At 47.5% G+C, this 16,039-nt stretch overlaps 1 protein-coding gene across 2 annotated transcripts in view; it reads right to left on the reverse strand.

Moving 5' to 3' along the window:
- Positions 1 to 308: 308 nt before the first annotated feature.
- Cmtm7 (CKLF like MARVEL transmembrane domain containing 7) overlaps positions 309 to 16,039 on the reverse strand; it is a 72,067-nt gene continuing 56,336 nt past the window's right edge. Inside the window, exons 3-6 of one of the 2 annotated variants that reach the window (XR_007105923.1) lie at positions 11,683 to 11,781; positions 8,445 to 8,526; positions 6,659 to 6,972; positions 309 to 3,578 (exon numbers count right to left, since the gene is read on the reverse strand). Coding sequence is in view for 1 of the 2 variants with exons in the window: in XM_047531914.1 (XP_047387870.1) it covers positions 6,959 to 6,972; positions 8,445 to 8,526; positions 11,683 to 11,781 (195 nt within the window). In the remaining variant the exon portion in view is untranslated. Of the gene's footprint in view, positions 3,579 to 6,376; positions 6,973 to 8,444; positions 8,527 to 11,682; positions 11,782 to 16,039 lie in introns of those variants that run through there. The other variant, XM_047531914.1, reaches the window with a different exon arrangement.

The raw sequence follows: 16,039 nt of genomic DNA on the forward strand, positions 1-16,039 counted from the left end.
AATGGTCATAACCCTTGCAGGGCTGGCACTGCAGTGGTGGCTAGATCAAGAGGTGAGACCAAGAGGATGAAAAAAGAATGTACAAGTGAAGAAAGTCCCCAAAGACTGCACACAGTGTGGTATCCTCATTTAAATATAAACTGTCAACGATTATTGCATTGTTTTTGTTAGGCAGTGCTGGAAACCAAATCCAGGCCTGGCACATGCTAGGCAAGTGCTCTACCATTGAGCTACATCTCAACCCTAATTATATGTACTTTTTTTTTTTGTACCAGGGATCAAACCCAGGGGCACTTACCTTCCAAGCCACATCCCCAGCCCTTTTTTATATTGCTGAATTGCTGAGGGGCCTCTAAGTTGTTGAGGCTGGTTTTGAACTCTGGATTCTCCTGCTTTAGCCTCCAGAGCCTTTGGGATTACAGGCATGCACCACCGCTCCCAGCTCTAATTATATTGCTTTAAAAGCAATAGATGTTAGAACTACAATGAAACTATAAGAGCAAGCAGCCTGTAATTCCAGCTACTCAAGAGGCTGAGGCAGGAGGATGGCAGGTTCAAGGTCAGCCTCAGTAACTGCAAAACTCTATCTTGAAATTTTAAAAATAATAATAAAAAGAGCTAGGGACGTAGCTCAGTGGTAGAGGGTCCCATTGGTTCAATACCCAATATGGGGAGGGTGGGGGAGGAAGAAAAGAAGCAGAAGCAGATGAAGGGGAGATTTGGGAGGGGAGAAATTGGCCGGGGTTGGGGGTGATGAACTAGGGAAGCATATAGCTACAGTTAATTGTTATGATTCTTGCTTCAGTGTTGACTACATTATAACAAACTAATCGGAAGAGAGCGAGGAGGTCATGCATCGACCAGTAATCAGAGTGTAAAAATGGCATGACCCGAGGATTATTAATTTGTGCACCCGAGGTCCACATAAAACATACAAATTGGTGCTTCTCATCTGAACCCTGGAATCAGGAACTTGACTTTCCAGAGGCATTTGCTAGACCAAGATCCGGGGCTCGGTGCCCGCATCTGGCCGCTAGAGGGCGCACGCCGCTAGCCGTGGGCGCGTGGCACCGCCTGGCGCTGCCACCTGCGAGGTGGGTTTTGTTTTTGCAACCGAAGAGCTGTGCCCAGGTGGGAGGTGTGGCCGCGCAGCGAGTAGGCGCAGCTGTTGGCAGGGGGCGGGGAGGGGCGCTCCCCGGGGAGAGCCTGTGCCCCTTGCTGCCCCCAGGTTTCGGGAGGAAGCAGCTGGCAGTCAGCCGGGCCTCTACGGGCCTCTGGGCCTCAGCCTGACTTCTTTCTGCCACTCTTCCCCGACCTCCCCCAATACTGCCTAGTTTTTGAGGGCAGGTGCTTCAGGTTCCACTAGGTCAGGGTCTCAAACTGATGGCCGGCTGGCTCCTTCTAGCTTCCCAGATAGGCTTTTGTTTGGTCTGAAGTGTATCTTTAAAACGTTTCTTTGACAACATTTACAAATCAGAAGATATTTAGCCTGAAAATCCATATTTCCATTTCTCTGGGTCACTAGGGCATCTGGCAACACCGAGCTGTCAGTCTGGCTGCTCTCCCAGGTGCACCCCACCACATGCATGCACCACGCCCTGCTGAGCAGTCTGCCATTGCTTAGGTCAAATCAGTATTCAATGTGACAATTATTCTGTTCAGAGCGGAGCCAGGCAGCATTCTTCCTTTTTTGCACAACTTTATGTGGAGGTTTTTGTTTGTCTTTTAGTTTTCTACATATGTAGAAAATGACAATAAAACTCTACCGATCACTCGGTTTCAATCTCCTTGCAAGGGCTGGAGGCACCAGGTGTTCTCTGGTGGTCGTCATGAGAATGCCCCTCTGGGGTTCTGCACACCTCCATCTACCCTGGGGTCAAGTGGCAGCCTGACAGCTCCCTACAATCCAGAGGTTTTCCAAACTTTAAAAAAAAATTTTGTCAGGGGGATGATCCTCTTTTCAATATAAATCATTCTTGAAACTCTGTTATATAAAACAGAAAACATGGCATGAATATAAATTATTAACATATTTGTAATTTACTTCTTATAAAGTCTGTCCCTAAGAAGAGTGAGTCATGGTGAAAAGCCCACAGTGGAGTGAGTGGTAGAGCAGCTGTGGCCTGCCTCTGGATCCTTCCAGTGCTGTTGGCTGAGTGGCCTGGAGGACTCCAGGCTCCCCCGAAAGGAAGCAGCGGGTTTTCAGTGGTTGGCCTCACACTCTTGGCCTTGTCTTCAACTCTAAGGAAGCTGTAAGGCCAGGGTCCCCTGAGCCTGTCCGAGGGGAGTCTTCCTAGCGGAAGAGGTTCCCAGTGCCAGTGTTTGCTCTCGACGACTGGAGAGTGTGTGCTTTCAGATGTTAGCATATTTCACACATGTGATCCAATTTCTGAGGGTCCCCTGGAGCACCTCTGAGAGTTCACAGGATTCAGCACAGAAACCATCAGAAGAGGGGAAGTGGCGGTTGCTGAGGGGCCCCAAAGACCTGCTCTGTTTCCATGGCCACAGAGGTTTACTTTTGAAGCTAGGAAAAAGGCCTGGGCGCTCTGGGTCTCTGTGCGCCTCTACTTTGGGCCTGTCTGTGGCTCTTAGGGCCACTGTTACGAAGGAAGCCAGTTGGCACAGTCTGGCTCCAGTCCTGCTTTGTGCCTCAGAGGCCCTAAGTAGGATGGCCACAGGTCAGGCCCAGGAGACAGCCAAACCTGGGCTCAAACCCTGCTCACCTCCATTCAGCTCTCTTTGGGGCTCTCTGCCCCACTGCTAGCACCTCCAGGGTAGGTGGTTCCCTCACAGGACCCTCTAAGACAGGGGTGGTTCTGTTGCCACAGGCCACATCCCTCCCTGGAGAGCATCACAGCCACCATGTTCCAGCATCTGCCTGAGCAGCAGCCTTTCTGTCAGTCAGTCTTTCGGGTGGTGAGAAAACACCTGTGGCACAGGCTTGCCCGTGACGGCACCCTCCACCTCCCATCCCTTTCTTCCGTGAGCCAGGCCAGGCCCAGGGAGGCTCTGCTGGCCTGAACTGGCTGCTCGTGGTTGGGGAATGTGGGCAGACAAGTCGTGGCCGCATGGCTCAGTGCCTCTTGTTGCCACAGGGGCCAACGCCCTTTCTTGGGACCTCTGGCTGCCTTGATAGGCCAGGGCGGGCTCCTGGTCTTGGGGACGTCGGGCCCCTGGCTCCCTACCCCTCTTCCATGGGCCAGCCCTCCCTTTCACGTCCTCACAAGGGTCTGCCTGGGAGCTGGGTACAGAGTTCGTGTTCCACAGGGCATGGCCCCAGAGGGAGCAGCTCCAAGAGGGCCTGATTGACACCACAAAGGCGCCGACAGCTCGAGTTCTCCAGAAGCTTAGCTCCTAGAGCGTGGTGTTGGCTCCTGTTGGGCTGCTGTGGTTTGCTGCTTTGAGTTGGATGTAACTTTTGCCCCCTTTATCATGGCGATGCCTAGACAGAAGGTCTTATATCACTTTTTTAAAAAATATCCTGGGTTGGGTGCAGTGGAGCACGCCTGTGATCCCAGCGACTCGGGAGGCGGAGGCAGGCCGGTCAGCAGTGTGCGTCTTGGCAATTTAGTGAGATCCTGTCTCAAAAAAAAAAAAAGATTGCAGATGTAGCACAGTGATAAAGTGCCCCTGGGTTCAATTCCCAGTACCAAAAATAAATAAGTAAATAAATGATAATAAATAGGGTTGGCAATGTGACCCAGTGGTAGAGTGCCCCTGGGAAGGAAAAAAAACACATAGTAAAACACACGTGACATGAAATTTGCCATCTTAACCACTTTGGGGTGCACAGTTCAAAGTACATTCACACTGTTGTCCACCACCACCATCATCCGTCGCCTCCAGGACTCAGATCTTCCCTAACTGAAACTGTTCCCAGTAGACACTGACTCCCTGTCCCCACTCCCCCAGCCCCCGGTCTCCACCTTTTCTTTTCTTTTCTTTTTTTTTTTTGGTGCTGGGGATCGAACCCAGGGCCTTCTGCTTGCCTTGCAAGCACTCTACCAGTGAGCTGTATCCCCAGCCCTACCTTTTCTTTTTGTGTCTATGAACTGACTATTTTTGGTACCTCGTATGAATGGAATCAGTGTTTTTCACCTTGTGTCTGGCTTATTTCATGTACCACGATACAACACGCCAGTGTTCTTTTGAAGGCTGCCTGTAAGGCCTTTTTTTTTTTTTTTTTTTGGTACCAGGGATGGAACCCAGGGGCGCTTAACCACTGAGCCTCATCCCCAGCCCTTTTTATTTCCTATTTTGAGACAGGGTCCCACTGGGTGGCTTACAGTTTCGCTAGGTTGCGGAGGCTGGCTTCTAACCTGCAGCCTCCTGCCTCGGCCTCCTGAGCTGCTGGGATGACAGGCATGCCCCACCACGCCCGCTCCCGGTGTGGCTTTTGAGTAGGGCTCTATGTCCTGTGTGAATGGCACTGGCTTCCACCTTAGTGTCATTCATCTTCTGCTTCCTTCGCTCTTCAGACCTCCGGGGGGCACACAGACTCGGCCGCCCCGGTTGCATCAAGCAGCCCCTGGGCTTCTGTGGCAGCAGGAACACAGCTACCCTCCTGCCCATGAGCTCGCTCTCCCTGGTTCACAAAGCTCTGTGACGCGGCCTCTCGTGAGGTGGGGGTGGGTTAGGGTCGTGCCTGTCTTCTGGGGCTGGGTGCAGTTGTGCCATTTGCCCCAGGGACAGGGCTCCTCGCTCAGCCTGCATGGCAGGCTTGCAGTATCCACAGACAGTGCTGCTCCTCACAAGCTTCACCCTGCCTCTGCATCCTTACAGGGAACACGGGTGTTTGGAAATGCCAAGGCAGGAAGCAGCAGAGGCACCCTTTAAATGGAGTCTTTTTCCTAACATAGCCTCGGATCCAGCAGGCCAAAGATTTACCTCAGACATCTACCAGCTGATCCCACGTTCTCTCTCCCTCCACTTTGGATCTGCCCCAGCCCAGCGCATCTGGTTCCAACATTGCCAGAAGGTCGAAGCAGACATGGTAGTAGGGACCCAGTGACAGAGCAGATGACCCTGCTTTGGTGGGTATCTGTGGGGCCTGGGATCCTGCATTTCTAGTCTGCTCTAATGCCCTTAGCTAGACCACTTTGTGGACAAGGCTTAGAAGATTTCTGGCTCTCAGTGCAGACCCATTGGGTCTCAATTTCTTGGAGGGAGGCATATCAGCACTTCCAAATCATGGAGCACAGTGATGAGACATTTGGGTCCAGGGGCTGCACCTCCATGGGACAGCTGCATGGCACTGTCACATTGGCTTAGACGTCCAAACCCGGGATTGAGGCTGTGGCCCAGGGACAGTGAGATACTGCTGGGTTTGCTTCCCTACTGTCAACAGCATCTTCAACTGCCAACTGACAGCCAGATATGTACAGAGATTGTCAAGAACTATAAGGCACTGGCTCTGCTTCTAGAATGTTCCTGAGTAGCTAGGAAGCCACCAGGGCTAAAAGAACTGGAGGGGCAGAGTGTCTGAAAATTCCTGCTATCTTTGCTAATCGCTCTTCACTGTGGCTGTAAATGTTCTCACCTCGAACATAGCATCATTCAGCGACTCTCCGGTCCTCTTTCTAGCCAACCAAGCAGCCCAAGCCCAGGGGAGTAGCAAATTTAGGACAAGATGAACTGTCAAGTGTAAACAGGGCCCTTAGTTTCTGTTATGGTTTGGGTGTGAAGTGTTCCCCGAAAGCTCACATGTGAGACAATGCAGGAAGGTTCAGAGGAGAAATGACTGGGTTGTACGAATTTTAACCCTATCATTGAGTTATCCCATCAGGGGATGGGATTAATTGAAGTGGTAGGATGTGGCTGGAGGAGGTGGGAATTGTGGCATGGTTATGGGGTATGTATTTTGTATCTGGAGAGTGGAGTCTCTCTCTCTCTGCTTCCTGTTGATGCAAGCTGCTTCCCTTTGCCACCCTCTTCTGCCATGCTATTCTGCCTCACCTCGAGACCCAAGGAATGGAGCTGACCTTCTGTGGACTAAGCCCTCTGAAACCCTGAGCCCTCAAAAAAACCTTTTCTCTTCTACAATTGTGTTGGTCAGATAGTCACAGCGTGAAAAAGATGACTAAAACAGCTTCCTCCAAAGCTCCTTCCAAAATGAGCAAGTGCATATCACAGGAGAAGGAAGCAAATATAAATTTAGAAATGCATATACTTACCTAAAACCCAGCTCTACTGCCATTGTTTAAAAAACAAAAACAAAAACAAACAAACAAACAAACAAAAAAAAACAGAAGAAAAGAGAAAAAACAAAAACAAAAAACTCTAGCAGTTTAGCAGTGAGTATACACACAGCATTGGGTTTAGGGTCATGTGCCAGACACAGACTCAAAGGCATAGGCCTAGTTTTACAGTCTTCTAGTTCAGTAAGAAAACCTTCTGCACTTGGCTAATATTTTATTTAAAAACACACACACATACATACAAACCGTAACGAAGGTGGAGAGAGGGAAAGGAGACAGCAGGCTGACCACCTAGTGTTTCTGCAGGCACGTCACCTTAAGAAAGAGGGCATCTTCAAGATCAGATTGACAGGCTAGATAAATTAGGAGGTGGCTTTATTTTTAGAAGGATTGAGGCATTTGGCTTCCCGGAGGAATGTGGAAGGGAAACAGATGTGGGAGCCCACCGTCGAGTTTAGTACCTGAGGTGCTGCTAAGAGCAGGCAGAAGAGACAGACTGTCCTTGGAGCTGCTTCCTTTCCCAGAAGGGGAGGAAAGTTCTCCAGGGAAGACTGGAGACAGAGACTCTGGCCAGCCCAGGAGCTCAGACCTGTTGTCTTGGGAAAGCAGGCGGCCAGGTGGGCCTTCCTGGTGCCTGCCAGCCTGCTTGTGACTTTGGCATAGGAACAGAGTCCAGAAGCCGTGCCGGGGGCACTGATCCTCCTGTCTGCCAGGCCCAAGTCCTGCAGATCCTCTTGAGGCATCCAGAGGCTGTGGCCTTGTCAAACAGCTGCGTCTTGGGAAGGAAATGGCAAAGTCAGGTCAGCTTGTGGGGCCGGAACCAACCCAGGGGCTGCAACCAGAAGCCCTAGCTTGACTCCCCAGGTTTTTTCTCCACCCAGCACCATCTTTATTTGGAATTGTTTTATTCTTTTTAAATACACTTTTTAAAGAGACAAAATAAATAAACAAATAAATAGTGCAAAAGGGCCTGGCTCAAAGAAGTGAATTAACCAAAAGTTGGTTCAGATTTATAGTCATCTGTTACTGAGAACTTATTCTAAAGATTAAAAACCATTAGGGTTTGGGGGCTGGGGATACAGCTCAGTTGGTAGAGTTCTTGCCTCACATGCACAAGGGTTCAATCTCCAGCACCACCAAAAAAAAAAAAAAAAAAAAAAAAACCAGCCAAACAACATCAAACAAAAAATATTAAGGCTGGGTGTGGTGGCACACATCTGTAATCCCAATGGCTCAGGAGACTGAGGCAGGAGGATGTGGTTCAAAGTCAGTTTCAGCAACTGAGGGAGGCCCTAAGTAACTCAGCGTGACCCTGTCTCAAAATAAAAAACGAAAAAGGACTGGGGATGTGGCTCAGTGGTTGTGAGTCCATGGGTTCAATCTCTAATACCATAAAAAACAAAAACAAAACATTAGGAATGTGCATAGGCATTTATTTGCAAGAATGTTCATAAGGCACTGCTTAGCAAAAACCTTACTGCCTCAGATAGGAGACAAGTTAAGTAAACTGTGGCACAACCATGCATTGAAGTCAGTGTAACACCACAGAGCCATTGAGAATGATGGAGAATTCCTGATGATGCTGGGAAATGTGTGATGGGCCGTCACGTCCAAGAAAAATAGCAGGTTACAAAATAGCACACAGATCTGATTCTTTTTATATAAGCAATATATATTTTCAAATATTGCAAGGATAGATACCCAGGTGATATGATGACAGATAATTTCTATTAAAAAAAAAATTCTCATTGGGTGTGGTCATGCACACCTGTAATCCCAGCCACTGGAGAGGCTAAGGCAGGAGGATCGAAATTTTGAGGCTAATATGGGCAATTTAGCAAGACCCTTTCTAAAAATAAAAAATAAAAAGGGCTGGGATGTAGCTTCATGGTAAAGCACATCTGGGTTCAAACAGGGGTACCAAAATCAAAACAAAAAACTCACCTGTACTTTCTAAAAGCTCTGCATTTTATTTCTGTCATTAGGAAACTTATTTCCGAGAAAATGCTTGCCATCAGATGCTGAAATGACAGGGCGCCCCTGGGTATGCAGAGATGGCATGAGAGAATGCTATCTTGGATGCCCCCTTTCTTTCTGTCAGACCCTGGGCTCTGACACCAGAGCTGACTTGGGCCACGGCCCCCTCAGCCCAAGGGCATTTCCTGCTGCCAAAGCCAAGGACAAGCTGTTCTGCTCCTGAGCAGGGTTCTTACAGAGATCCTCCGGATACAGATAATGGGAGCTCACCTGTTGACTGGGTCACACATGAGATCTTGTAGGACAGCCACACGCTAGCCAAGCAGAGAAAGGTGGCCACGAACCCGAAGATCTGCAGTGGAGAGAGCGGAGAGGAAGTTCACAGGTCCGTCCCTTGGGCTTTCCTCTTTCCCATCTGCCTGCTTGTTCCTTGTGCTGTCCATGACTGCAAGGAAGCTTGGGTCATCATCTGACCTGACGACTTCAGATACAGAGATGAAGCCTGGAGGGGCCAGTCACTGGCTTTAGGTCCCCTGGGTTTGGCCTCAGCCAGGTCTGACAGCCAGGCCCCTGGGTCCCCACCCTTGGCCCTTTGTGCTCTAAGCAACTCCAGTTCCCAGGGTGGCATTGATATGTACAACCGAGTTGGGGTGAACCCACCGGGCTTCGACTTCCCTGGACTGATAAGGAAGAAAAAAGTGGCATTGTACATTTAAATGGGGTCTTACAATCATTAATGTTCAAATGGGCTTGATTGACGGGTAGGCGTCGTCTGCCTTTCTTTCATTCACAGCAGCTTTCCGCTCTGCTCTGGTTTTGTGGCTGTGTATGAGCCAGAAGCTAAGGCCTGTGTGTCTGGTGTTAAGTGTGCACATATTTAAATTACATTAGATTAAAATGACTTAAGGCAGTGCTCTTTTATTTTGGGGGTCCATCCAGTGCTCAGGTGTGATGGGGGATGACCCAGACCCAAGTTTTTCATTTATAGAGGAGGAACAGGGTGCCTGGACAGGAGGAAGACCTCAGAAAGGGCCCACAGGCGTTGGGTTGTGGCTCAGTGGTACAGCGCTTGCCTAGCATGTGTGGGGCACTGGGTTCCATCCTCAGCACCACATATAAATGAATAAAATAGAGGTCCATTGACACTGAAAAAAAAAAGAAAGAAAGGAAAGGGCTCATGGAATGGTCGAGAGGGTGTAGGCCCAGCCCTGGTGTCTCAGGTACCATAAGGTCTGCAGCCATGTTTTTAAAAAAAAATTTTTTTTTTTCTTAGTTGTATATGGACACAATGCCTTTATTTTTATATGGTGCTGAGAATCGAACCCAGTGCCTCTCACATGCAAGGCAAGTACTCTACCACTGAGCCACAACCCCAGCCCTGCAGCCATGTTTTTTACTTGTGACCAACCTTGGCAGCTTGGCAGCTGAAACCCACTGAGCACTAACTATGCAGCTGCCAGAATTTTAAGCCCTTAAGCTGAGCTGATTCCTTGCACCTCACAATTCTGCAAGGTGGGTGGGGGTATCACCCCCTCAACATTTCACAGCTAAACACATGGAAGAACAGGGAAGTCAAAGGTTTGCCTAAGGCTGCAGAGCAGCCAGGATCATGGATGGGGTCTGAGCCTTGGGGTCTGACTCTAGAACCCACACTCAGCTAGACAGGGGTCTGGGTGTTCTCAGATACACATCTAGGCCTGGGGGCACCAGGCCACCACTAGTGCACTGCTGAAGACACCGGCTGATGTCCCACAGGAACTGTGTCCAGGAGCAGCCAGATGAAGGGCAGGATTTTCAACAGGGTCTGCTTTTCTTTTCACTCTGGCTGCTGGTTGACGTAAACAGCTGCCCCCACCAGCCCACGCCCACTTGCACCCCAGTGCCTTTTCCTTGGCTCCCTTTGTACCAACTGTCTGCACCACATAATTAGCTTATTAGAGCCTGTCCTGGCCTCGCATTGTCTGTTCTGCACAATTAGCACATTATATACCATCCCGGTCCCCAACTGTCTGTGCTGCATAATTGAACGGTTTATTATTATGTCACTACAGAATGCTACAGAATGCTATTCTAGACGACACTGCCTTGTTTGCTAATTGTTTCATGTGCCTTGTCCCCATCTCCAAAGCTTGATGACCATTTTCTCCTAAGCAGGGACCATAGTTTTTTACATTTCTTCTGGCTTCTCCATGGCCCAGGTTCAGCCTTAGGTATGAGGCCAGTGGATACTAAATATTAGCTGTTGGGACTCCTGAGCTAATGTGGTTCTGTGTGACCTGCTGATAAAACCCCGTGGGACTCTCCCTGGGTGCGCCCTGAAGCACAGTGTGCCTCTTCCACCAGTCCGCACTGATGGTGGGCAAGTGCTGACCTGCAAGGCTGCTGCTCATCTCCTCAGGGAGGGGACTGTGGGGGTGCCTTGGGGACACTGATGTTTAGGATCTTGGCCACCAGGTGCAGTGATGTCTGGCCCCCATGCTGACCTTCAGAGGACAGCTTCCATCTCCAGGCCAGAGTCTGGAGAACCTGGAGATGTGCATGAGTGAAACTCACACATAAAACTTTTCTTAAAACTCATTTTAAAAATTTGCCTTCTTGCTGGGTGTGATGGCGCAGCCTGTAATCCCAATGGCTCAGGAGGCTCACGAGGAGGGAGGATCATGAGTTCAAAGTCAGTTTCAGCAACTTAGTGAGGCACTAAGCAACTTAGCAAGACCCTGTCTCTAAATAAAATATTTTTAAAAAGGGCTGGGGATGTGGCTCAGTGGTTAAGCACCTCTGGGTTCAATGCTCAGTACCAAAAAAAAAAAAAAAAAAAAAAAAAAAAAATGGCTTCTCATCAGGGAGGCAAATCTGTAGTGGCCCATAAGCCACTATAAAGTTAGTGAAATCAGAAGTCAGATGACAGGAATCTATGAGTCTTCAAAAAAATCATACATCCCTATGTATATACACATGTGCATTTGTATATATCTCCCACCACTGTAGTTTTGTGCATTTCCAGCTACTTCTGTTCAAGGGTATCACATGGATCAATTTTTGCCTTCAAAGGGTTCAGGAGTATTATTTCCTGGCCTAAACTCTGTTAAAAATTTTTTTTTAAATGGCCAAGTTAAGACTCAAGGTAGATATCACTGATTGATCACAGTACTCTTCTCCTGGACCCAGAAGGGGCTGCCAAATCTTTCTCCGCACAGGCTGAGGCAGCCACAAGCAAATGCTCAGAGTGGGCGTGTGAATTAAAACCCACCTGCCCTGCTCTCCATTTAAGTAGGCCAGGACCGCTGGGGCCATTAGAATTTGCTAATGGCCCTGCCAGTCCACTTTCTAGGACCATGCGCTGTGAGTCCAGGTGTCGGGCTTTGGGGAGACAGCTGCTGGCTGGCGGGAGGCAGTATCAAGTCCGTGAAGTTGGGCCCCAGGAAACCAACCCCTTTCCTGCCCTGTCAGGAGAAAAGGCGCATCTACGCTACGAATGGATTCCTAAAGGCTCGGAGAGCATGCTCACCGCTCCGGCTACCAGTCCGCCGTGGCTGTAACTCTTGGAGGCCGCCACGATGGAGGCGATGAGGAGGAGCAGCGTACCGATGACATAGTGCAGAAATTCCTGGGGGAGAAACAGAGCAAACGGTGCGTGAGGTGGGCCGCTCCTGATCCTAGGAAGCAACTGGGCCTCTTTAGAGACGACAAAGAGAGGACAGAGCCGTGCTTCCTCTTCTCCCTTGCCTTGGCAGGAGCAGCGTGGCGTGCCAGCAGCCAGCGGGAGGCTGGCCAGGAAGAGGCCAAGCAACGATGCCCCGCGGGCGGGAGGGGCACGGGACAGAGAAAGGAAGCTTCTCCCGACGCAGAGGCATCCACTAAGGGTTGCTCCACTCCTGGGATCCATTTGCAGACAGTCCCTTGACCTCTGGCTAAGGCTACTGAAAAGCAAATGAGTGTCCTGCAACTCCCAGGCAGCAGCAGAGTCTAAACGAAACTCCAGCTCTGAACGAAAAGCCCCTGAGAGAGATCTGAGCCTTTCTCTTCTGCTTGGGAGAAGTGCCGAGCTAACAATGTGCTGGCTTCACTCGGCTGACCCCAGCACCTTCCCACTCTGAATACTTTCAGGTGTGGACTTGCTGGGTGCTTGTTTCTGGGGATCCCTCAGACTCTGAGTCAAAGGCCAGTATGAGGTCAGCAGCTCTTCCGTGAAGTGTCTATGGTGGTGTGGTGGCCCCTGGTTTTCTCCCAAGTCCTCCTGCTTTGCCCTCTCCAGCTTGCCCTATGAACAGATCTGACTCTACCTTCCCTTCTTGCCTTGGCCCATGGGGGTTTGTTTCCTTTTAAAACAGCACCTTTGCAGGCTCTGGTGGGGGCTGGACCTCTGTCATTCGTCAGCAGAGGAATGCTTACACGTCACCCTTCCTCCCTCTTCCCTATCCAACACCAGCTCAGAGGAGAACTCAAGCACAGGGCCATCTGAATTTGAGGCCACTCTGAATCCAGAGTGCCTCCATTTTCAGTTATCTTCATTGAGAATTTAGAAATGATTCCTCCATGAAATTCTGCCCATCGGAGTGACAGTTACTACATTTTGGAAAACCGTTTCCCTGTTTCCACTTTCAAATTGTAGTTCCTCTCCTAACTGTGCAAAATCAAAAACCTGGTTTCTCCTTAGTTACCAGAAAGATCACAAGGGAGACCAGAGAATCTACCTGAGAGCAGGTTAAAAACTGGAAGTTCTCCACCTGCAAGCTTCTCACCATTACAGAGGAAGATGGTGCAGGACAGAGAAAACTGACTTGAGAGAATCCTGAGCGGAGGGGACCTAAAGAGTACTCAGCCAAAAAAGTGTGACTGAGCCTGCCCTGTCAACACTCCCCACTCAAGTCCTCCCTTGTTCCTGTCCTCTAGCTTTTCTTCTCTGCTTTGCTTGTTCACTATCAGCATCACGATGCCCGTATAAACTTATTCTCAAAAGCAGGGAAAGGGTGTCATCACTTGAAAGGGGTTTTACAACACATGAACAAAAGGAATTTCTCTCAAAATAACATAGTGGATATAATCAAGAGGCAGAGGCTGCCAGACTGGATTTTTTTTTTTTCTTTTAAAGCAAGATCTGATATCCTTTCATGATAAAAACACTCAACAAAGTAGAACTAGAAGGGAACTTCCTCAATCTGATAAAGGGCATCTATAAAAACTCACACCTAAGATCAGAGTTAATGATGACAGATGAAGTGCTTCCTCCTCAGACCAAAAAAAGAGAAGGAGGTCTGCTTTTGCTGCTTCTACCTAACAGCCGACTAATTTGTTCAACTAATTTCTTGCAATAAGGCAAGACCGTGGAGTAAAAGGCAACCAGTTAGCAAGAAGTGAAACCATCTCTATTTGTTGAGGGCAAGATCTTATATATAGAAAGTCCTAAGGAATCCACTGAAAATCTATTAGAGCTAATAAAGGAGTTCAGTAAGGTTCAGGTTACAAATCAATGGACAAAAATTACTTATATTTCTATATACTTGCAATGAACAATCTAAAAATTAAAGTAAGAAAAAAAGCACATTTGAAAGAGCATCAAAAAGAAAAAAATACTCTAAAAACTACCAAACAGTGTTGAAAGAAATGAAAGAAGAGCTAAATAAATGGAAAGATCATTCATGTTCAGGGATCATAAGATTTAGTATATGGCTGTACTCCCCAAATTGATCTATGGATTCAATGCATTCTCTATTAGAGTCCCAGCTGATTTCTTTGTAGAAATTGAAAAGTTGATTGTAAAATTCATATGGAATTGCAATGATCCAAAATAATCCTAGAAAAGAAGAAACTGGGAATATTACATTTCCTAATTTCGCAACTTACTACAAAGCAGAATAACCAAAATAGTGTAATTATAACATAAAAGTAGACATATAGACCAACAGGGTAGAACTGAGAGTTCAAAAATAAAATCCATGTATTTATGGTCAATTGATTTTCAACAAAGGTGCCAAGGCCATTCAATGGGGAAAGAACAATCTCTCCACCAGATGGTTCTGGGAACCTGGATATCCACATGCAAAATGATGAAGTTGAACATTTACCTCTTGCTAAATGCAAAAATTAACCTAGGGCTGAGAATGTGGCTTAGTAGTACAGTGCTTGTCTAGTGTGAATGAGCCCTGGGTTCAATTCCCAGTACCCGCCCCCACACACACACCAAACCAAAGCAAAACACCCAGAGTGTAACAACTAAAACTATAAAAACTGTTAGAAGAAAACATAGAGGTAAATTTTTGTGATCTTGGATTCAGTAATGATTTCTTTAATATGGTACCAAAACATGAGGGGAAAAAAAAAAGATAAATTAGACCTACCAAAATTAAAAACTTGTTCTTCAAAGGACACCAACCAGTGAGTTAAAAACAAGCAACAGGGTTGGGGTTGTGGCTCAGTGGTAGAGCACTTGCCTAGAATGTGTGAGGCACTGAGTTTGATCCTCAGCACCACATAAAAATAAATAAATAAAAACGAATGCATTGTGTCCATTTACAACTAAAAATATTTAAAAAAAAAAACAAGCAACAGAATGGGAGGAAATATTTGCAAATCATATAAAAAATAAGGAATTTTTCTCTAGAAATAGAAAAAAACTCAATAAAAAGACAAATAACTAGAAAATTGACAGAAGATCTGAATAGACATTTCTTCAAAAAAAAATACAATCAAAAAACATGAAAAGATTGCTGACATCCTTATTCATCAGAGAAATGCAAATCAAAACTACATGAGGGCGAGGAACGGTGGTGCATGCCTGTAATCCCAGCAGCTCCAGACGCTGAGGCAGGAGGATGGAGAGCCAGCCTCAGCAAAAGTGAGGAGCTAATCAACTTGGTGAGACCCTGCTTCTAAATAAAATACAAAGCAGGGCTGGGGATGTGGCTCAGTGGTTGAGTGTCCCTGAGTTCAATCCTTTGTACCCACCTCCACAACGAAAACAAAAACAAACACAAACACACAAAAAGCTACATGAGGTACCACTTCATGCTCCTTAGAGTGGCTAGAAGCAGAAAATCACAAAAATTGGCATCTGCAAGGGTGTGGGGAAATTGCTGCACTCACACACTGCTAATAACAGTGCAGCCCCTTTGGCATAGAGTCTAGCAGTTCTCCAAACAAACATAAAGTGGCCCTATGACCCAGCAATTCCACTCCTAGATATAAGAAGAAAAATGAGAACATGTCCATACAAAACACTTGGATATGAATGCTCATGGCAGCATGACTCTTAATAGCCAAATGGTGGAAATGACCCAGTGCCCAACAATGAAGAACGAAAAATGAGATGGTACATCTATGTGGTGAAATATGAATTGGTTATAAAGAGGAATGAAGTACTGATATATCACTATGACGTGGCTGGACCAGGAAAACTTTCTGCCCAGTGAAAGCAACCATTCACGAAAGATCACATACATTAGTCTATGCACAAGGAACATTCAGAATATGACAATTTTGGGGCTGGGGAGATAGCTCAGTTGGTAGAGTGCTTGCCTTGCAAGCACAAGGCCCTGGGTTCGATCCCCAGCACCCAAAAAAAAAAAAAAAAAAAAAAAAAAACAGGAAAATTTTAGACAGAAAGATTAGTAGTTGCTTAGGGCTGGAGGAGCTGAAAGGTAAGGAAGTCATAGCTACAAGGGAAGGAATTTCTTTTTGAGATGAAATGTTCTAAAATTGGCCATGGTGATGGATGCATAACACTGGAAATGTACGGAAACCCAAGAGCCACAGACTTCTTGTGGCTGGAAAGTGAGTTCTAGAAACCAGTAGGATGTCAGGCAGAGATGGGCACCGAATTGTTGGAAAATCAGGCCTGAAGCAGCAAAGGATAATTCAAGAGGTGG

Source organism: Sciurus carolinensis, chromosome 17 (assembly GCF_902686445.1).
Source record: "Sciurus carolinensis chromosome 17, mSciCar1.2, whole genome shotgun sequence".
Lineage (NCBI taxonomy): Eukaryota > Metazoa > Chordata > Mammalia > Rodentia > Sciuridae > Sciurus > Sciurus carolinensis.